Raw genomic sequence first — 19,684 nt, 5'->3', positions numbered from 1 at the left:
GACATAACAGACATTTTCTGACAGATTAGCTCCCTGGACACGTTCCTATTGAAATATTCCAAAGCTGATGGTATTTTAAATCAAAGAGATAAATTATATCTCAACACTGCTGAGTGAAGGCTTTTTATATTCCTGTCCTAGGATGTCTGTGTCCATGTCAGTCTGGTGGATTTCCAAATTCACAAATCAGCTCACTGCTGGTTTCATTTCTTCACTCTTCCTTGATCATCGCCCATGTCTTCCCAGTTGTTCTCAGCACGCTGACATCTTCGTGACACGTTCTCGCATGCAGAGTGCACACTTCACAACCGTCGGGAAGTAATCTGGTGTCAGTTGTAGTAAAACACAGTAAAAAGCCGGCATTCCCCATGTGCCAGCGGCCTAGATTGGGGTCCAACAGAAACCAAGTCAAGCCGAACGTCACCTCACCCAGACAGCAACAGGACTGTCCGCAGACAGGACCATGAGCCTTGATGCTCCCCAGAGGAAGATGAGAAAGAATAGAACTGATACACCTCCACGCGCAAAGGGAAGGTTTTCAACATCTGCAACACAGGGGCTGCTGTAATCATAATAATAATATATCCTTGTGCCCCTATAGTATGTCTTATCACAAAAGTGCTTCACAAACAGGAGAACAGTCACTTCATTCCTCCACTGAAGAGCAGCCCCACCTGGAGACACACAGCACCATTCTGCACCAGCAGCCCCACCTGGAGACACACAGCACCATTCTGCACCAGCAGCCCCACTGGAGACACACAGCACCATTCTGCACCAGCAGCCCCACCTGGAGACGCACAGCACCATTCTGCACCAACAGCCCCACTGGAGACACACAGCACCATTCTGCACCAGCAGCCCCACTGGAGACACACAGCACCATTCTGCACCAGCAGCCCCACCTGGAGACACACAGCACCATTCTGCACCAGCAGCCCCACCTGGAGACACACAGCACAATTCTGCACCAGCAGCCCCACCTGGAGACACACAGCACCATTCTGTACCAGCAGCCCCACCTGGAGACACACAGCAGCCCCACTGCATAGCAGATGAGGGAGAGAAGAAAGAAACTGCTGCACCAGGTGGATTAAGGGGGAACAAGGAAGAAACAGGTAAAATAAATCTTGACAATGCTCTTTTATCTACCCTCGACACCTTTGCTCCTTTAAAAACTCGAACCATCTCCTTCTCTCGCCCTGCCCCCTGGTACAATGACCATCTGCGTTTCATGAAGGCAGCCTCTCGCAAACTTGAGCGTAGGTGGCGTCTTTCCGGCCTAAATGTACATTATCAGGCCTGGAGAGATTACTTATCTGATTATAAGGTTACTATAGAGTCTGCTAGATCCACCTACTTCTCTCACATCATTGAAAATCACCAAAACAATCCCAGACATCTTTTCTCCACCATCAACAGACTGCTCAAGCCAAACTTCCCTACCACATTACCTGCCTCATCACAACTTTGCAACACATTCTTAGATTTCTTTAGTTCTAAGATTGACAACATCCAGCATCACATTCTCTCCACTCGCATATCATTTCCATACCTCCTCCTTCCTCATCCAACTTCTCTGGTTCCCTTCTCTCCAGCTTCTCTCTTCTTGACTCAGCATCCCTCAATAAACTAGTTACACGCATGTAACCCACCACATCTATTTTAGATCCCATTCCCACCACTTTATTCCAGTCCTGTTTCTCTTCTCTCTGTCCCATTGTCCTCAATATAATACATGAATCCTTGAGCACCGGCACTGTACCAACGGTCCTCAAAACTGCTGCTATTACCCCCGTGCCAAAGAAGCCTAACATGGCTCTCGACAATCTTAACAACTTTCGCCCCATCTCCAACTTACCCTTTCTCTCTAAAATTCTAGAACGTGCTGTCACACTTCAGTTACATAACCACCTCATGACAAACAACCTTTTCGAACCCCTCCAATCTGGCTTCCGTCAACTTCACAGCACAGAAACTGCCCTGGTCAAAGTCACCAACGATCTCCTAATAGCTTCTGATTCTGGTTCTCTTTCCATACTCATCCTTCTTGATCTCAGTGCTGCCTTTGACACTGTTGACCATAACATCTTACTTTCTCGTCTCGAGACTGCGTTTGGAGTCTCTGACACTGCCCTCAAATGGTTTAAGTCTTACCTCACTGATCGCTGTCACTTTGTCTCTCTCAATGGGTACAGGTCTGAAATTGGTCTTGTCAAGTCTGGTGTCCCCCAGGGCTCAATACTGGGCCCCTTGCTCTTCAGCATTTACATGTTCCCACTTGGTCAGCTTTTAAGATCACATGGCCTCAGCTTTCATTTTTACGCTGACGATACTCAAATATACATCCATACCAAACCCGACACTGATGTGGCTGTCTCTATTCTATCTAATTGCATCTCTGACATAAAAATTTGGATGACTCAAAACTTCCTTCATCTTAACTGTGACAAGACTGAAGTCATGCTTATTGGTACCCCCCATCAACTTCGTAAAGCCAGTCCTGTAACCCTGTCTGTAGATGGCTCTGTACTTGAGCTTCAATCAAAATTGAAAAACCTTGGGGTTATATTCGATTCTGGCTTAACATTCGACCCACATGTACAGCATACTGTCAAAACATCTTTTTTTCACCTTAGAAATATCGCAAGACTACGCCCTATGCTATCATTAACTGTGGCTGAAAAGCTGATCAACATATTTGTATTCTCTCGAATTGACTACTGCAATGCTCTACTCTCTGGGGTATCTAAATCTACTCTGAACAAGCTGCAGTATGTCCAAAATTCAGCAGCCAGAATTCTGACCAGGTCTAGTGCAAGTGTTCACATTACTCCTATCCTGGAGTCCTTGCACTGGCTTCCGGTCAAATTCCGTGTAGACTTTAAAATCCTCATGCTCACCTATAAGGCTCTGCATGGCTTGGCACCTCAATACCTGTCTGAACTTTTATCGCCCTACTCCCCACCTCGCAACCTCCGCTCTTCAAATTCTGCCCTCCTTACTGTCCCCCAAGCCCGTCTACATTGTATGGGCGACAGGGCCTTCTCCTGCTATGCCCCCAAGCTCTGGAACTCTTTGCCCAAGGATATTAGAGAGTCACCTTCTCTAAACTCCTTCAAATCCAGACTCAAAACCTTCTTCTTCAGAAAAGCCTTTACTTAACTGGTTCCATTCTTCACCCCTCTGCTCTTCTTAATACCACCTTCCACGGTCTCCTCTATTGTTATTGTTGTATTGTTGTAATTATAATTGTGTCCTATCTTTTGAAATCTTCTTATTTATTGTTGTAGTCTTCTTATTTATTGTTATTGTCATCCTGTAAAGCGCTTTGAGAAGCCACCTTTAAAGGCGCTATATAAAATAAAGTTTATTATTATTATTATTATTATTACTTTATTGAATATAAGAATAATAATAGTCAATGAGAAGGGGGTGATGACACTTGCACCACAGTATTAGTTTATACAGACCGGAACAATTGCATCCTGACTCATGCATGGCTGTTCCAGAGCATGAGCGAATTTCTAGTTGTGTTCCTTCCCCGGTGACATAACCCTTAAAACCAGAATTTTCTGTGAGGCTTTACATCACCAGTTTTACATCACTTTTTAAAATGAATTCATTTATATACAAATCATTTTAAGCAACTTGAGGTTAAATAAATTAAACAGTTCGCGATGCGGAGGGAAATGAAAAGCGACTTCATCTCATCACTTTTAACTTGACAAAAAACAATAAAATAAATTAAACTTCCGAGAAATACAGGGTAATTATAAAACAGCTTCAGAAGTCAGTAATGAAACTGAAGAGTTTGAGCAATAAAAAGACATGACTCATATTAAGAAAGAAATATTAGGTGCCAGAATTAAAGGAAACGGGATTATGAAATTGCCCAGAAGGCAAATGAATGTCTTTGAAAGTACTGTATTGGTTGACTAAAGATGAGTCAACTTCACCCAGCAAATACAAATTGTGGCGGAGACTAATGTTGTTCGCCGCCGAGGCTGACAGCTGGCAGACAGCGACAGTGTTTCTCCATCTCCAGCCGTGGTCGGACCGCAGCCGGTCCGCCAGCGCTGGGCCCGGTTCGGTCTCTCTCTCTGCCGGAGCGACAGCCGCGGCTCCTCGCTCTCCCCCCGAATCTCGCGTCGCTGAACCGGACAGCACAGGGACCCGTGTCTGTTTACACTGTGCGGCGAATGTCCCTTCTTCCCAGCTACATCACACCGCTAGTACTGTCACGATGTGTACGGCCACCACATGCAGGAACGGCAGGCGATTACGCTACCTAGTAATTGTAACGACGATTGTACCCCTCTACCCGCAACAGGCTCCTTTGTATCTCCCAGACTCCCCAGCGCACCCACAGACCAGCACAAACGGGCTACATAACCATAGCTTAATTCGTTTAACAACAACACCATACAAATATTATGACTTGCTCATAATAACACAATTAAAAAAAGCACAGCTCTCAATCACACAGACAGACGAACCAAGAAGAGACGTCCAGCCGTGCTATTACCCAGAACCAGCTCCTTCCAGAAACCTCCCTCACCTCCTTCCATCGCAATGCAGAGACTAAATTTTGTCCCCAAAAATATGCCCCATCATGCTCTCCCTAACATGTCCCCCTGGAAAAAAAACAGGGTAGAGGGAGGAAGACAACGTCTGAGCCTTCCTCTGCTGCTCTCTGTAGAGTCCCTGTCTGTGTTCATCCAGCCTTCAACCCATTCTCTGACCATCCAGTTAAGGGTCATGGGGGAGCCAGAGTATTGCCAGGCACAAGGTAGGGAACACCCTAGACGTGACACCAGTCCATCACACACACTCACACCAGGGCACAGAAGCCAGTTAACCCACCAGCATGTCTGTGGGGGGAAAGCAGAGTACCCAGAGGAGACCTACACAAACACTACTGTATGTAGATAGAACCCCAGGAATTAAACCCAGGGCCCCCGCACTGTGAGGCAGCAGTGCTAACTACTGTGCCAACATGTTGCCCCCACTGTGTTTAATGATACAAAAATCTCATACAGCACCTCTATACAGTAAAGCATACAGTATCACCTCCCTGGCCAGATCTCAGGACTGGAAAGAGGGCTGGCAGTGTTCTGGTGATCATGGGGAGTCCCGCACTGTACTCTGACTGCACACTGCACACTGTACTCTGACTGCACACTGGCTACACACCGCACACTGTACTCTGACTGCACACTGCACACTGTACTCTGACTGCACACTGGCTACACACCGCACACTGTACTCTGACTGCACACTGCACACTGTACCCTGAATGCACACTGGCTACACACTGCACACTGTACTCTGACTGCACACTGGCTACACACTGTACCCTGACTGCACACTGCACATTGACTACACACTGTACACTGTATCCTCACTGCACACTGTCTACACACTGCACACTGTACCCTGACTGCACACTGCACAGTGACTACACACTGTACACTGTATCCTCACTGCACACTGGCTACACACTGCACACTGTACCCTGACTGCACACTGCACAGTGACTACACACTGTACACTGTATCCTCACTGCACACTGTCTACACACTGCACACTGTACCCTGACTAAACACTAACTACACACTGCTCAATGTGCCCTGACTGCACACTGTCTACACATTGAACACTGATTACACACTGCTCACTGTGCCCTGACTACATACTAGCTACACACTGCACGCTGGTTACACACTGCTCACTGTGCCCTGACTGCACAATCCAGTGCTGTAGTTGATTGGGAGCTGGGAGTCTGCTGGACACAGGGTCTCAGTGGTCATCCTCTCACTGTCCTTTCACAGACCTCTTGTCCTGGCACGTTCCGCCTTCTTTCATCACTCTTATCACCTGCACACCGAAGGGGACACGAAACTGTAACTGTAAGAGTGCTGGAGGTTACAACCAAAATTGAATTAGCTCAGTAGTGCAATAGTGTCATAAGCTTCATAAGCTTCACAGATATGAAACTTGTTTAAACCCACCAAACTGCATTAACCAACAGATGTTTCATGTCACCACCATCATTGCTGCTCTTTTGAAGAAAGAAAAACGAGGAGCCTGAATCCACAATTTTCTCATTAGTTACAGCAGGCAACCAGTTGTGAAATGAGATGATTTAAATATACTGTACTGTGGTGAAGGAATGAACACATGTTGTCAATATTGCTGTTGTTCAATAACACTGCAAAGATTTGATTGGAGAAATCCGTATACTGAATCCATACACTATATGTATATGTATGTTCTGACTACAGCAATACCACCTCATGGCTTGACTGTGCCAGATCTCAGGTGAGCTGAGCCTGATTATTCCTGATCAGTACTAATCAGGGATGGGAGGCCTCTATAGAAAACCAGGCCGTTGCTATAAGTGGTGTCGGTGGGCCAGTAGGTGGCGCTCTTCGCTCTGGATCAGAATTTGACAGAATGACTGGGGACACTGCCAGGTACGAGGGGCTGTGTTTTGGTTGAATCAGAGGACAGTTAATAACCCGATACATGGTGCTTTCCAGACCAGTGGTTGTTAAAGTTCCCAGGGCACTCTCATAAGCATGTCCTGGGCTTGTACAGCCTGATTTCCCTCAAGTCCCCTCTTGATTCATCTGTTGCAACAGTTTCTCTCCCCTCTCCCTGGCCTGTGTGCAGTGGGGCTGCTGTGTGTCTCCAGGTGGGGCCACTGGTGCAGAATGGTGCTGTGTGTCTCCAGGTGGGGCTGCTGGTACAGAATGGTGCTGTGTGTCTCCAGGTGGGGCTGCTGGTGCAGAATGGTGCTGTGTGTCTCCAGGTGGGGCTGCTGGTAGAGAATGGTGCTGTGTGTCTCCAGGTGGGGCTGCTGGTGCAGAATGGTGCTGTGTGTCTCCAGGTGAGGCTGCTGGTGCAGAATGGGGCTGTGTGTCTCCAGGTGGCCTGTTCTTTAGAGCGGAGATGAATGTGTCCTTTCCTATGTGAACATAGCATAAACAGACACCTCTGTTCTCCTTATTAAGAAGACAATGTCTTTTTCTATTAAAGATCTCTCTCAGAACGTTGTCAATTTAAAACTGTCAACTAGAGCCACTTCTTTACGCAAAGGGTGTTGGGAGTGTGGATCAAGCTACCCAGCCATCTTGCTGAAGCCTATACCTTTACTTCTTTCCAGGAATGACAGGATGAGATCCTGGGATCCAGCAGACCTCTCTGATGTTGTTAGATGTGTGAGTCTCCAGTATAGCAGTGTAAAAACACAAGAGGGGTGCCAAATGAGAGGAGGCCATGTGATCTATACAGCTCACTTGGCTGCTGACTCAGATCATGATCTCATTTCAGGAAGGAAACCCAGGTGTCGGCTTCATCCACATGGCTAGGCTCCCTGTTCCACACTCCCACAACCTTTTGTGTAATGATGCGCTTCCTGTTCTTAGTTTTAAATCCAAGGAAATGTAATTTAAACTTGTGTCCTCTGATTTATACTTCATTGTTGATTTTGAAGAAGCCAACTAGGTTTAAGAATTTTGAATACTTGTGACTGGGAGTCTCAGGTCTTCTCACAGTCTTCTCTGTTCAAGACTAAAGAGACTCAGTTCCTTCAACCTGTCAGTGTAGGGCAGTCCTTTAATACTTGTATCAGTCTCCTCACAGTCTCCTCTGTTCAAGACTAAAGAGACTCAGCCCCTTAATACTTGTATCAGGTCTCTTCACAGTTTTTGAAGAAAGTATCTGGTGTCTCTGCTCTGGAATGATTCCAGAGCAGCAGTATCTCTTCTATGATGTGATGATCAAAAATGTACATAAGCATCTGTCTCATAATTTAACATTCAGCTGAACTAGCTCTTTTGGTTGCTGTACTAATGACATTAAAATAGCAATATGCACATTCAGCTCTAAACATTGAGCTTTGTCTCTGGAACAGAAATATCTGAGATCTTCTGAGTATAACCGTATGTTTTTAAAAGCTTTAATACAGTCTTTTGACTTTGTCACGTTAAAATATTTAAACGTGATAGTCCAAGTTCACTAGTAGTCATAAATTATTATAAAAAAATTATACAAAAAATTATATTAAACACAGTACTGTATTCTTCATCCACCTAGATGTGAGGTGAAAATGTTGACTAGGAACACAGATTGAGGTTCTACAAGAAAAAGATAATAATTTTCAAAGTGGTGCTCTATGACCTCAGTGTAACACAGACAAAAGTAAAAGCTGTGTGGAAGTGCATTTAAAACTGACAACAGGAGACACTTATTTACACAAAGGGTGGTGGGAGTGTGGAACAAGCTGTTCATCCATGTTGTTGAAGCCAATACTCTGATTTCTTTAAAAAAACAGCTGAATGACATTCATTTACTACTGACTACCAAACAGGCTCAATGGGCCCAAAGGCTCCTCTTGTTTGTAACTTTTCTTATGCTCTTATGAATGTTTGGAGAATTTCCACAGCTTCAGCAAGATACCGGTACGTATCTACCATACCAGCCAGCTTGTGTGGATCCCTTGGCTAGTCGGCGTGGATCTCTTGACCAGTCTTTGTGGATGCCTTGATTAGCCATTTTGACCGCTGACTAAGTGAGGAATGGTGAATTAACACTGAACTGTTAATCTCCCACACATGTACATGTTTGTGCTCTTTGGAGCTGGGCTTTTTCTCAGTTTCCAACACAAGTGTCCTAACAATGGAAGACACTGGGAGAGAATATGAGACACTGGGAGGGACTGGGAATCACTGGTAGAAACTGGGAGACACTAGGAGGCAGTGAGAGGGACTGGGAGATATTGGAAACGACTGGAAGACATTGGGGGGGGGGACTGGGAGACACTGGAAACAACTGGGAGGGAATGGAGGGACTGGGAGACACTGTTTAGGACTGGGAGAGACTGGAGGGAGGTCAGTGCTTTATGTTCTGTTGACTGGGGAACAATCTTTCAAGTCAGTCAGGACTTTCAAATCTTAAAAATAATCAGGTTAATGCTCCAGCTTTTAATTCTGTTTAATTTCCTGTTTTAACTTCTCCATGCTTGCCTGTTTTCATTGCAAAAACACCTATATACCATGAAAGATGCTACATAAATACAATGTATTCTTATAGTTTTATGGATCAGTGGGATCTGCTCTCAAGCAGATCATTACTCCAGGCAGTGAAGGGCTCACTGCCAGTTTATTGAGGTTTTGAATTAGGTCGACCCCCAAAAAGACCTGGGTGGAGCCAATTGACGATGAGAAGAGTTAAAATTTATAACTAATTTTTACTCGAACAACGAAACACAAGAGCAGCTGCCCTGATCGATATTAAGAGCACTCCAAAATGCAATAGCAAAGAGATTAAGCCCGCGCTTGCTCTCTAGGGCTGGCTAGTGCCCACATGATCAACGCTAGGCAGTGCTGCAGTGTTTCTGCATGATGATTAATGGACGGTAATACAGAAATCAAAGAATGAAGAATTGTGGCATACCCATCAGAACATAAAGCCACCTGGATTCCACCCATAGAATTCCAGCTGGCGCAGGACACATGGTGAGTTTCCTTGAGAAATACAGTCTGCCAGGGAGTGCCCAGCCAGAAGACTTTGGAGAATCAATCCGAAACTGCACTAAGGTCAGGCAGGACTTAATTAGACACTCTCTCAGGTCGATGGGTAACTGATGAAACCCTCTCCTACTGAGGCCGTCTCTGCAAATGCCTGCTGTTAATTCTGCACTCCCTGCCTGACGGGGCATTTAAGAGTCTTTAACGCTGATAAAACATGATTAAACACAGTCACTGATGTGGGCTTTCGTGACAATAGATCGAGCACCCACAATGAATAAATAATTAATCAATTAACTACTAAGCTTTAATAATTAATCAATGTGCCGCTTCTTTATGGTTGAACAGCTTGTCTAGTGGGGAGGTGGTCCGATGCCACTTTCCAGCGAGATGTTGATCATTAAAGTCAGTTAACCTGCTCTACAACATCTGCACAGAACTGTACTGTTTCCTGTGCCATGACACTTACCTTTCCCCCTAGGACAGCATGGTAGAGAGGTGTCCTGCTCGTCCCTTTCGATGGGTTTTGCCTTCCTCAAGGATCACGCGGGCCAGTCCGGTGCATCGTGGGTAATCAGACTAGAATGGTGCGTTTGAGAAGGCCAGAGAGACAATATCAGCACCGGTCATGAACTGACCCGCAGGTTCAAAGAGCAAAATGTTGAAATGTGCCCACAGAGTGGTGTTGTAAGAGGACCCAGCTGTGTGTAACTGAATTGTGTGTGTTGTAAAGAGATACATCAGAGTCCAATAACAACTCTTGTTGTGACAAAGAGAAATTGAGAAGCTGGTTGACAAGATACTGCAACCTTGATCCCCCAGACATAGGTAACAGATTATCCGTGATGGTTCACTGACAACTTAATAAATTTACACTGGGAAACCAGAGATGATGGACCGTGTGCTGTCTGTCTGTGTCAGAGTCCCAGCAGCAGTTAACTCACTCTCTCTTGCAGTGTGTGCAGCTGGACTTGAGCAGTGAACTCACGCCGCCTCCTGACACACCCAGAACCCTGCAGCAGAGTTACTAACAGCAGTGCCAGCACATAATGCTAGCTTAAAAATCCCAAGAGAATTCATTGAATTTTGCTAATAAGCGATTAAATAAAGAGACTGTGTAGAAGGTAAAGGCAACATGAAGGGAACAACAACAAGGCTTCCTTCAAGAAAAAGCCAGAATGGGATCCTCAAAAGAGCTCACAGCTTCTTTACACAAAGAGTTGTGGGAGTGTGGAACAGGTGGCCTAGACATGTTGTTGAAGCAGATACCTTGTTGCCTTTCAATTAATGGCTGGATAAGATCCTCCAATCAGGACAGAAGGCAATTCCTTGCACAAAGGGTTGTGGGAGTGTGGAACAAGCTGCCCAGTTACAGTATGTTATTGAAGCCGATACCCCAGAGGACTGGGACTCCCAGACTCCTTGTGAACCAACAGGATCAAAACTGCTGTGCAAGTCAGGGCAGGGTTAATATTAGTCCTCCTCCCCAGGCTACTCAGTCCATCTTTCTCAACTCATTGCTTTTTCATAACCTTTCTTCTATTCTTATTTGGAACAGAGCAAAAGTACCCCAAGGCCCTGAACTCCATGCCAGACTAGTAGACTCTCTTTGGGACAATCTGTCTGGGTCTGACTGTGTGACTGTAATAATGATAATAAATACTGATTAGCACAGTTGTTCTTGGCCTTGGAACTCTGACACTCCTAGACTGGAGAGCTGCAAGTCTGCAAGAAAGTTGATTCTAATTATACTTGCAGGAGCACGATCCGTAGCTGAGCAACTAGGCAAGAGGTTACTGAGGTCGTGTCTCCATTGATAGCTACAGCAGAAACTCTCCAGCAACGAAAACAAATAAACAAGCCGAAGCGCACGTCTTTTTCAGCCCAGGGCACGCACAGTCTTCCAGCTGGTACAAATTCACCAGGCCATATTCCCTCTCCCATCCTGCTCGGCCTCCCCGCTGCGTGAAGGTGGAAGGCGGAGGTCTCGGACCCAGGAGGCACCGTGCAGTGGAGCTGAAGGGCCAGGGCTGCGGAGGGCGGGCTGGCGACAGACGCCCCTTTCTTTGGGGGGGGTGCAGACAGTCAGGAAACCTGCACTGTGTGTGCCTGGATCAAACGGTCAAGGGAAATCTGTGCTACTGTTGCTGCCAGAAGACTTGTGCCACTGGACGGTGAACAAAGATAGTTCAAGAATCTGCTGATCAGGTCTCCGTTTTTGAAATGGGCACAGGGGTAAATTAAAAGACACTGTGTGATCTTCAGAAAAAATAAATATCATGGCAGGAGCATGATATACTGTAAGTGGTGATGATAAAGCCTAATGTTTTAATGCCAAAGGACAGAAAGGCCTATAAATAATAGTTACAATGTGCAAGTGTAGGCAAATGTATTTACACTGTTCATTCTCCCACAGTCTGCTGCGTCATAGCTCACACAATTTTCTTATCTTTGAAATATATGCAAGTTGCAAAGCTTTTTTGGACAAGCTAGACCTTCTTTATTTGAGGCTTCTATTCTGTTCTGTTTAAAGCCGTCATTAATTATCTCCATAAAGAGAGCCCGAAGGAGTGTCATTCCCTATCACCCACAAGAAGAGCTCATAAGGTCCCCAGCATGAAAATACTCTTTAAGAGAGACAGTGGCAGAGGTAGGCAAGCCACTGGCACAGTCTATAAGAAGCTTTATTCTGGGAAAGACTCATAGACATAAGCACCCAGACAATTCACAAGGTTCCTGTGAATTAGAACTGCTAACTGTAGCAGCTCCATAACGAAGCAGTACACTCTCCTGTCCAGCTTGAACTGACCCTGAAAAGGATGAATCAGAGAGTCTCCAGCCCTGGTCCTGCAGCCCCAGTCCAGTTACTCTTATAGGTCACCTGAATCAGAGTCTCCAGCCCTGGTCCTGCAGCCCCAGTCCAGTTACTCTTATAGGTCACCTGAATCAGAGTCTCCAGCCCTGGTCCTGCAGCCCCAGTCCAGTTACTCTTATAGGTCACCTGAATCAGAGTCTCCAGCCCTGGTCCTGCAGCCCCAGTCCAGTTACTCTTATAGGTCACCTGAATCAGAGTCTCCAGCCCTGGTCCTGGAGCCCCAGTCCAGTTACTCTTATAGGTCACCTGAATCACAAGATTTGGAACATTTTTGTAAGCAATTAATGTTTGAATGAAGGGACAGGGTCCTAAAGAGCTGAATGATATTCGGATTTTTTTTCCTAGATAGTCTGTAAATCACTTAATTGAACACACCACCCATTTAATAGATTACAGTTATATTGTTCCAGGCCTTTAGAAATTGATTATCTACAGGTCACCTATGACCAGGGTTAGAGAGCCCTGCGCATTCAGAAGGGTGGCGCTCATCAGCTTGAAACTCTCCATGCCTTCTTACTTTAGATCACTGGATGGAGTGAAGTCCCAGTGTCACAGTCACTTCTGAGTTTACAGCAGAGAAAACTGATACCCGTGTGTTTCCGAGCCTAACCACAGTTAATGGTGTATGAAGCTGATATTAAGACATTAAAAAAAAAAACATTTTGCATCAATTATACAAGATGAGGCCTCAACTGGTTGATGATCCTGAACGGATTCAGCTGTAAATTTAGCAAATCTTTTCTGGAGGGGAAAATCAGAAAATCAGTAAAGCAGAAATATATCTAATCCATTTCTTCCCTGTACATGAGACGCTGCAATAGTTTGCAACCTCTGGCAGGTGACACTAGATCTGCGTGCACCCCCCTCTCAAACTCCAGCCTGCTGACTCTCTGGCTGGGAAAACAGCTGAATTGCATGAATCTCCCAGCCCTACTCCAGCACAGGATTCGGTCAGCACCCGTCTCAGGGCTGAGACACCGCCCTGTCTATGCGCTCAATTATAGCATGCAAAATGGAAAATGCATGCATCCTGTTGTCTTAGCTGCTCAGAATTGGCTTGTTTTTTTTTTCTTAAGGAGCTGGAGATTTCTGCGTGCAGTGCACAATGATCAGGAAGGAGCTGTACAAACAGCACAGACCTGGAACAAAACAGCCTAGATGTTGCATTGTGCCCTCTGTATGTCACTGGACAAGGCTGGATGGAATCGGGATTTTGAAGTGGATCTCTTGTAGATCATCATGCATCTAAGGAATGAATTGGATAGCATGTGCAACTAGGTTTTACAACTAACATAAGAGAGGTTACAAACAAGTGGAGCCCATGTAGCCCCTGTGGTCATTAGCAGTTATTTGATCCCAAGTCTCTTCCAGCCGTGTCTTGAAAGAAACCAGGGTATCAGATTAATTGAAAGTACATTACCGAGCAGTTTGTTCCACACTCCCACAACTCTTTGGGAACAGAAGAACCTCTTGCTTTCAGATTTCAATACACTTCCACTTTCTGTGCACTACTTTGTATATCACTGTTCATTCTATAGAAGTCCCCTGGGTTTGCTGTGTCAAAGCCTTTATAGAATTTTCATTATGTTTCCTCACAGTTTTCTCTGTTCAAGACTAAAGAGACTCAGTTCCTTCAGCATGTCAGCATAGGACAGTTCCTTAATACTTGTATCAGTCCCCTTACAGTCTTCTGTGTTCAAGACTAAAGAGACTCAGTTCCTTCAGCCTGTCAGTGTAGGACAGTTCCTTAATACTTGTATCAGTCTCCTCACTGTCTCTGTGTTCAAGACTAAAGAGACTCAGTTCCTTCAGCCTGTCAGTATAAGACAGTTAATGCGGGACAATTGTATGTGGGATCCTAACATTTTTGTTTGCCAGCCAGAGAGAAAAGGAGACATCCTGTGGTGTAAAAGCTTGTGAAACCTGGCTGTTTGTCCCATTTGCAGCTGCCTTCCTGTAACCTGGAAAGAGCTATCAGTCTTAAAACTGTAGAAGTAGAAAACAGCAAGACAATTGACAAAATGAGTTTCTTTTCTTTTATTTCAAAACTGTAATAAATGTTCTGGGGCATTACTATTATGAGGCAAGATCTTGTGCTATTCAATCAGCTTGATGGCCCTGTCCAGAGAATTTGAAACTCTAGAAAGGCAAAGAGAAAGTTACATGGAATTAGGCACAGTATCTCTAAAGGCAGAGCACGTATACTTCATCTACAGCTGTCAGGCAGTGTTATTGAAATAAAACCAATATTTTAGCAACTCAAAACTGAGGATGACACCTGATTTCATTTTTCACACTCTTGTCTGAGAATTCCATAAATAAATATAAAGAAAAAGAGAAATTCAGCTGAATCGTTTGCACATATTTCCTTTTAAAAAATTCAAAGAACAGACCATCTCTACCACACAACAGGAGCTGCTCTGCGATCAAGGTGCTCAATGTCTTCTTCTGTTGCTGTGAATGCTGTTTCCTATTAAAAAAGCAATACATCTTTCATGAAATTGCAAGTAATTTAATTTTTTTTGATGCGCAGAAAGGTCATTTTTGTGAACCGCTTTTAAAAGGATTTTACACTTTTCAAAAGCAGGACTATAAGAAAACTGTAGTCCGATATAGGCAGCGTGGTGGCACAGTGTTAGCATTGCTGCCTCACGGTGCTGGGGCTCTGGGTTCAGTTCCCAGGGTGCTGTCTGTGGGGAGTTTGTATGTTTGCATTGGTTTCTTCTGGGTGCTCAGACTTCCTCCCACAGTCCAAAAACATGCTGGGAGATAAACAGGCTTCTGGGAAATCTGGCCCTGGTGTGAATGTGTGTCTATGTCTGACTGCCCTGTGATGGACTGGTGTCCTGTCCAGGGTGTGCCCTGCCGTGTGTCCGTAGTTTGCAAGGATAGACTTCAGCTTCCTCACGACCTGTACTAGATAAAGACCCTAGGAAATGGATTGAATGATGGACAGATCATGTAGTTCTGTAGCAATCCCTTCTCATCCTAAACTTCCTTCCCCTATCAATGGAACACCCTCCTGGGTTTTCCAGAGGAACCCTATAATTCAGCTGGGCTGCAGCAATAGAAACACCATGAAACAACGATTTCACCACAGCGACTGAAAGTCTATACTGTCCTAAATGGACACCAGGGTACAGGGAGCAGAGAGAACGTGAGAACAGAAGGGAGACTTTAAGTAAGATAGGCCATTCAGCCAACCAAGCCTATTTGAGAGCTAGTAGCCACCTGATCCAATGGAAGAAGTCTGGGATACTAGCTTCAATAACTTATCATGGCAGCTCGTTCCACACTCCCACAACCCTTTGTGTAAAGAACTGCCCCCTGTCCTGACCGGGGGCTCTCAGCCAGCTCTGTCTTGAAAGAAGACTTCAATAACATTGCTGGGCAACTTGTTCCACTCTCCCGCAACCCTTTATGTAAAGAAGTGCCTCCTGTCCTGACTGGGAGCATCTCATCCAACTTGAAAGAAGGCAGGGTATCAACTTGAACAACATGGCTGGGCAGCTTGCTCCACTCTCTCACAACCCTTCGGACAAAACAAATCTATCTATCTGCTTAGTTTGGGATATGTGGTGGTACTAAGTAGGCTGATGTTACAGCTAATGAGGGAGAGTGAAATCACCCAACTGTGTTAGGTTTTAAAAGGATGCCGCTGTGCCTCGGTGCGATTTGTACCTAATTAGCGAACACTTAATAGATTTTTAGTCCGGGTGTTAATCTGCCATGCCTGGGACCTATTAGATAGCGCCTGGCTCTGACAGGGTAATTTGTTTTAAATGGTCTTTTGCAATCAAAGGGCAACTAGAAACAAATACTCTCTCTCTGGGTATTCTGTCACGTCACGTGTGCCACCCACAGACACACACAGCGCACTGAGAGGGTCCAGCTCAGAGGCGGAGGAGGGATAGAGATCTTCAGGTCACAAAGAGTATCATCATAATAATAATTGTTTACACTTATATAGCACTTTTCTGGACACTCCACTCAAAGCGCTTTACAGGTAATGGGGACTCCCCTCCACCCCCACCAATGTGCAGCCCCACCTGGATGATGCGCCAGTACTCTCCCCACACACCAGCTCTCAGTGGGGAGGAGAACAGAGTGATCATCATCAGAAGTCATCAGAGGAAGAAAAGTTCACAGGCCTGGTGTCCCATATTAGACAGTATCCATCCATTTTCAACCTCTTTATCCAGGTCATTTGCCAGCCGGAATCTATCCCAGCAAGCACTCACACCAGATGTCAAATATGTCTTTGGACTGTGGGAGGAAACTGGAGCACCAGGAGGAAACCCACATGAACACGGGGAGAACATGCAAACTCCCCACAGACAGCACCCCAGGAGCTGAGCCCAGGGTCCCAGCGCTGTGAGGCAGCAAAGCTATCCAAATTATGTCATTTCCGGCTGTCAATATTCGTCAATAGATCAGACACATTTTTTGGAGCTAAACTGAAATTTGTACATTCTGATAGTCTGAAAGTCTGACAAATTTTGAGTCTGACAAAAATTTGTAAAGTAAGGCCTGACAAAATGTAACATAAGATACATATGCACCATAGGCATAATCGCAAGCCTCTTTATATCTAGTCGATTCATGATCTCCCAGTCCGTCTTTGCTCGTTAGAAAATACTTTGTGCACTGCAGTATGCAACAAGCTTTGCTTTACTCCCGCCACCTAGTGGTTGGAAATAAGAAAAAGTACTTTAAATGCACAATCGCAAGAAATCGAAAAATATGCGTATTTTTAAGACAAGTGACTAAAAAACGTATTTATTGTAACATTTAAGGTTTTTGTCCAGATTTATTTTACATAATTTAAGCCTAATCATTTATTTTTTTTGTTTTCCATGGATGTTTTCCTGGAAAATATTGTGAATTTTAAAAGCGAGAACGTGTCACATACTTTATCTTCGTATTGTTTCGTCGGACAAAGACTGTTCGGCAACACAGAAGCTCGCGGATGGATTAACACTGCGCTCACGAAATTCCTTCGGGGGGTGGGGGGGGGGTTAATCTGCTGATTCTCAAATCGGGGTGCCCTTGGCTCAGCTGGGGTATCCTGGCGGCCAGTACGTGTTGAAGACTGGATAAATAAACCCGCGTTGAGCACGAGCGTTTCCGCGCCTGCTTCACGGCAACAGCCGTGTCCAGAAAGAGGGGCTGTGAATAAATTCACTGTTTCCCCGCTCACCGCTCTCTTTCTCCGGCTCAGATCAGGCTCAGAACCCGTCTGAGCTCCTGGGACACAGGGCCTGGTTGTTTTCAAGTCTGTGTGCTGGTCTTTTTTTGGGGGGGGGTAGTTCGCTCTTATTCTGAATTGGGAAGGATGACGCCATCTGGAACTTAGCTGTGACTCAACCTCTGGGAAACCTCTGGTACCATTTACCAGTGTGAGCGAAAACCGAATCTAAGACCTCCCGTCGTATCGCGCCCCAGCGGAAAGGTCCAAGAAGCCCCTGAAGGCTGCAGTTGAATTTGCCCTCGCTTCTGACGGCTGGCGGGCTGGTAATGACGTCAGAGGCGAGCGGAGGAGGGTGTGGTATCAGAGGGGTAGTATTTTAAGTGTGGAAGGGGCAACGGCGACCTTAAAATTGTGTGAAAGGAAACAGGGCTGCCAGTACACAAACACTCAGTGTACGTCTGTGCACCAGGGGCGTTCAGGTAACTAATAAGAAACGATAGTGACGATAAGGAACGATAAGGCCCGCGAGCGGGCTGCACGCAATCAGGAGGTGTAGTGTACGGCAACACGGGGAGGTGTGAATGCTAAGCAGATCTTTGATGAGATGCAAATGAGATCTGGAGTTAACAACGCGATCCATCGATTAATCGATCGAGAAACAGATCGGTGTTTAAACGGCTGATGCAAATGTAAGGAACATAACTTTCAGGACGAGCTTTCCGCGACTCCGCGAAGAGGTGCATTCCATTATTACGTGAAATAACGCGCAGAGGGCTGCCGTGGCGCGCTCGGCACTGCGTGTGTCTTTCTGTGTGTGTGTGTGCGCAGGGCTGGCTGGCAGACACCCGCTTTCGGATCATGAGGGCTCCGAGGCTCGACTTCCACACGCTGACTAAACGACTTGTTAATTTTCTACTACGGCGCAGCGAGGCTGCCACGAGGAGCCTCTGACGGGCGCGAGGAGGGACTGGGCGAGCATATCAAGCAGCGCGTTTCCACGAGCGGATCGATAGAAGGGGCACGCGCGGCACGCGGCGGGGGTCAGAACTTCCAGCAAGAAGGATGCAACTTGCCCGCCGCCGGAAAGGGAGCGTGGCCGCAGTCAGCGCTACCGGCGACACGAAAGTGAGCCAAAGACGATAAAAAAAAACAAGCAGCAGGAATAGGAATCCGCGCTCCCTGCCTGCTCCCCGATTTCGGCTTGGCTTTCTCGCTGTCTTTGTGTGAGAGGGAAGGAGAGGAGAGGAGAGGAGAGAGAGAGAGAGGGAAAAATCAAAGCGGAATATCAACTCGATACCATGACGAGGAAGGGACTGTATTTCTTTCTCCTGACAGCCGTTTTCCTGAGTGAACCGCGATGCTCCCTCTTGAAGACCTCAACGGGAGCCCCCCTCAGCCCCGTCTTCATCAATAGCAGCGGGGAAGCCGGCGGCAAAAGGGACACCAACCAGACCTACTTCTCCAGACTCAAGAGGAAAACCCTGTCCGTGGATTTTGCCATCCCGTCTCTCTTCCGGACCTACCTGTCTGAGTTGATAAAGCGCCCGCTGAACGGCGAGTGTCGGGAGCACGACGTGTGCTACACCGTGCGCTCCAACTTGCGGCTGCACTGCGCTCCCTTGCAGAAAACCGTCTCCAGCTTCCTCGACTCCAAGTTGAGGGCGCCGGAGAGCGCCGAGACGCAGGCGGACAACTCCTCAGACCCCGGGCAGCTGCCCTACACACGCCGGCGGCCGCTGTCCAGGGTGCTGAACCTGGGGCTCAGCAAAGTCAGCCGGAAATCGAACCAAGTCGTCATAGAGATCGGCGAGAAGGTGGTGCGGGCGGGCTGCGGCGGGCTCCGAGTCGAGGAGGACGGCCCGCCGGTTCCCCTGGAAATGGACCTGAGCCGGATGTTGGAGTGGTGGCTGGGGGCCGAAGGGGGCCGGCTGAGGGTCCGACTCATGCCCGAGCGGAGAGCGCAGATTCCGGGCAGAGAGGAGAGCTACTCTGCCGCTATCAGGGCGGCGGATCCCCGCCTGATTCTTCAGATCGCCTCCCGAGGTAAGAGCGTACCGCGCCGCCGGCCGGTCTCAGCGGCGC

At 46.5% G+C, this 19,684-nt stretch overlaps 1 protein-coding gene across 1 annotated transcript in view; it reads left to right on the top strand.

The window, feature by feature from the left end:
- The first annotated feature begins 18,900 nt into the window (after positions 1–18,900).
- The window catches only part of alk (ALK receptor tyrosine kinase), a 261,813-nt gene continuing 261,029 nt past the window's right edge, over positions 18,901–19,684 (top strand). The window contains exon 1 of the mRNA XM_088908651.1: positions 18,901–19,645. Within this exon, the coding sequence (XP_088764777.1) occupies positions 18,901–19,645 (745 nt within the window). The remainder of the gene's footprint in view (positions 19,646–19,684) is intronic.

Source organism: Atractosteus spatula, chromosome 2, assembly GCF_055471065.1.
Source record: "Atractosteus spatula isolate fAtrSpa1 chromosome 2, fAtrSpa1.hap1, whole genome shotgun sequence".
Lineage (NCBI taxonomy): Eukaryota > Metazoa > Chordata > Actinopteri > Semionotiformes > Lepisosteidae > Atractosteus > Atractosteus spatula.
This window is presented reverse-complemented; position numbering and strand designations above follow the sequence as displayed.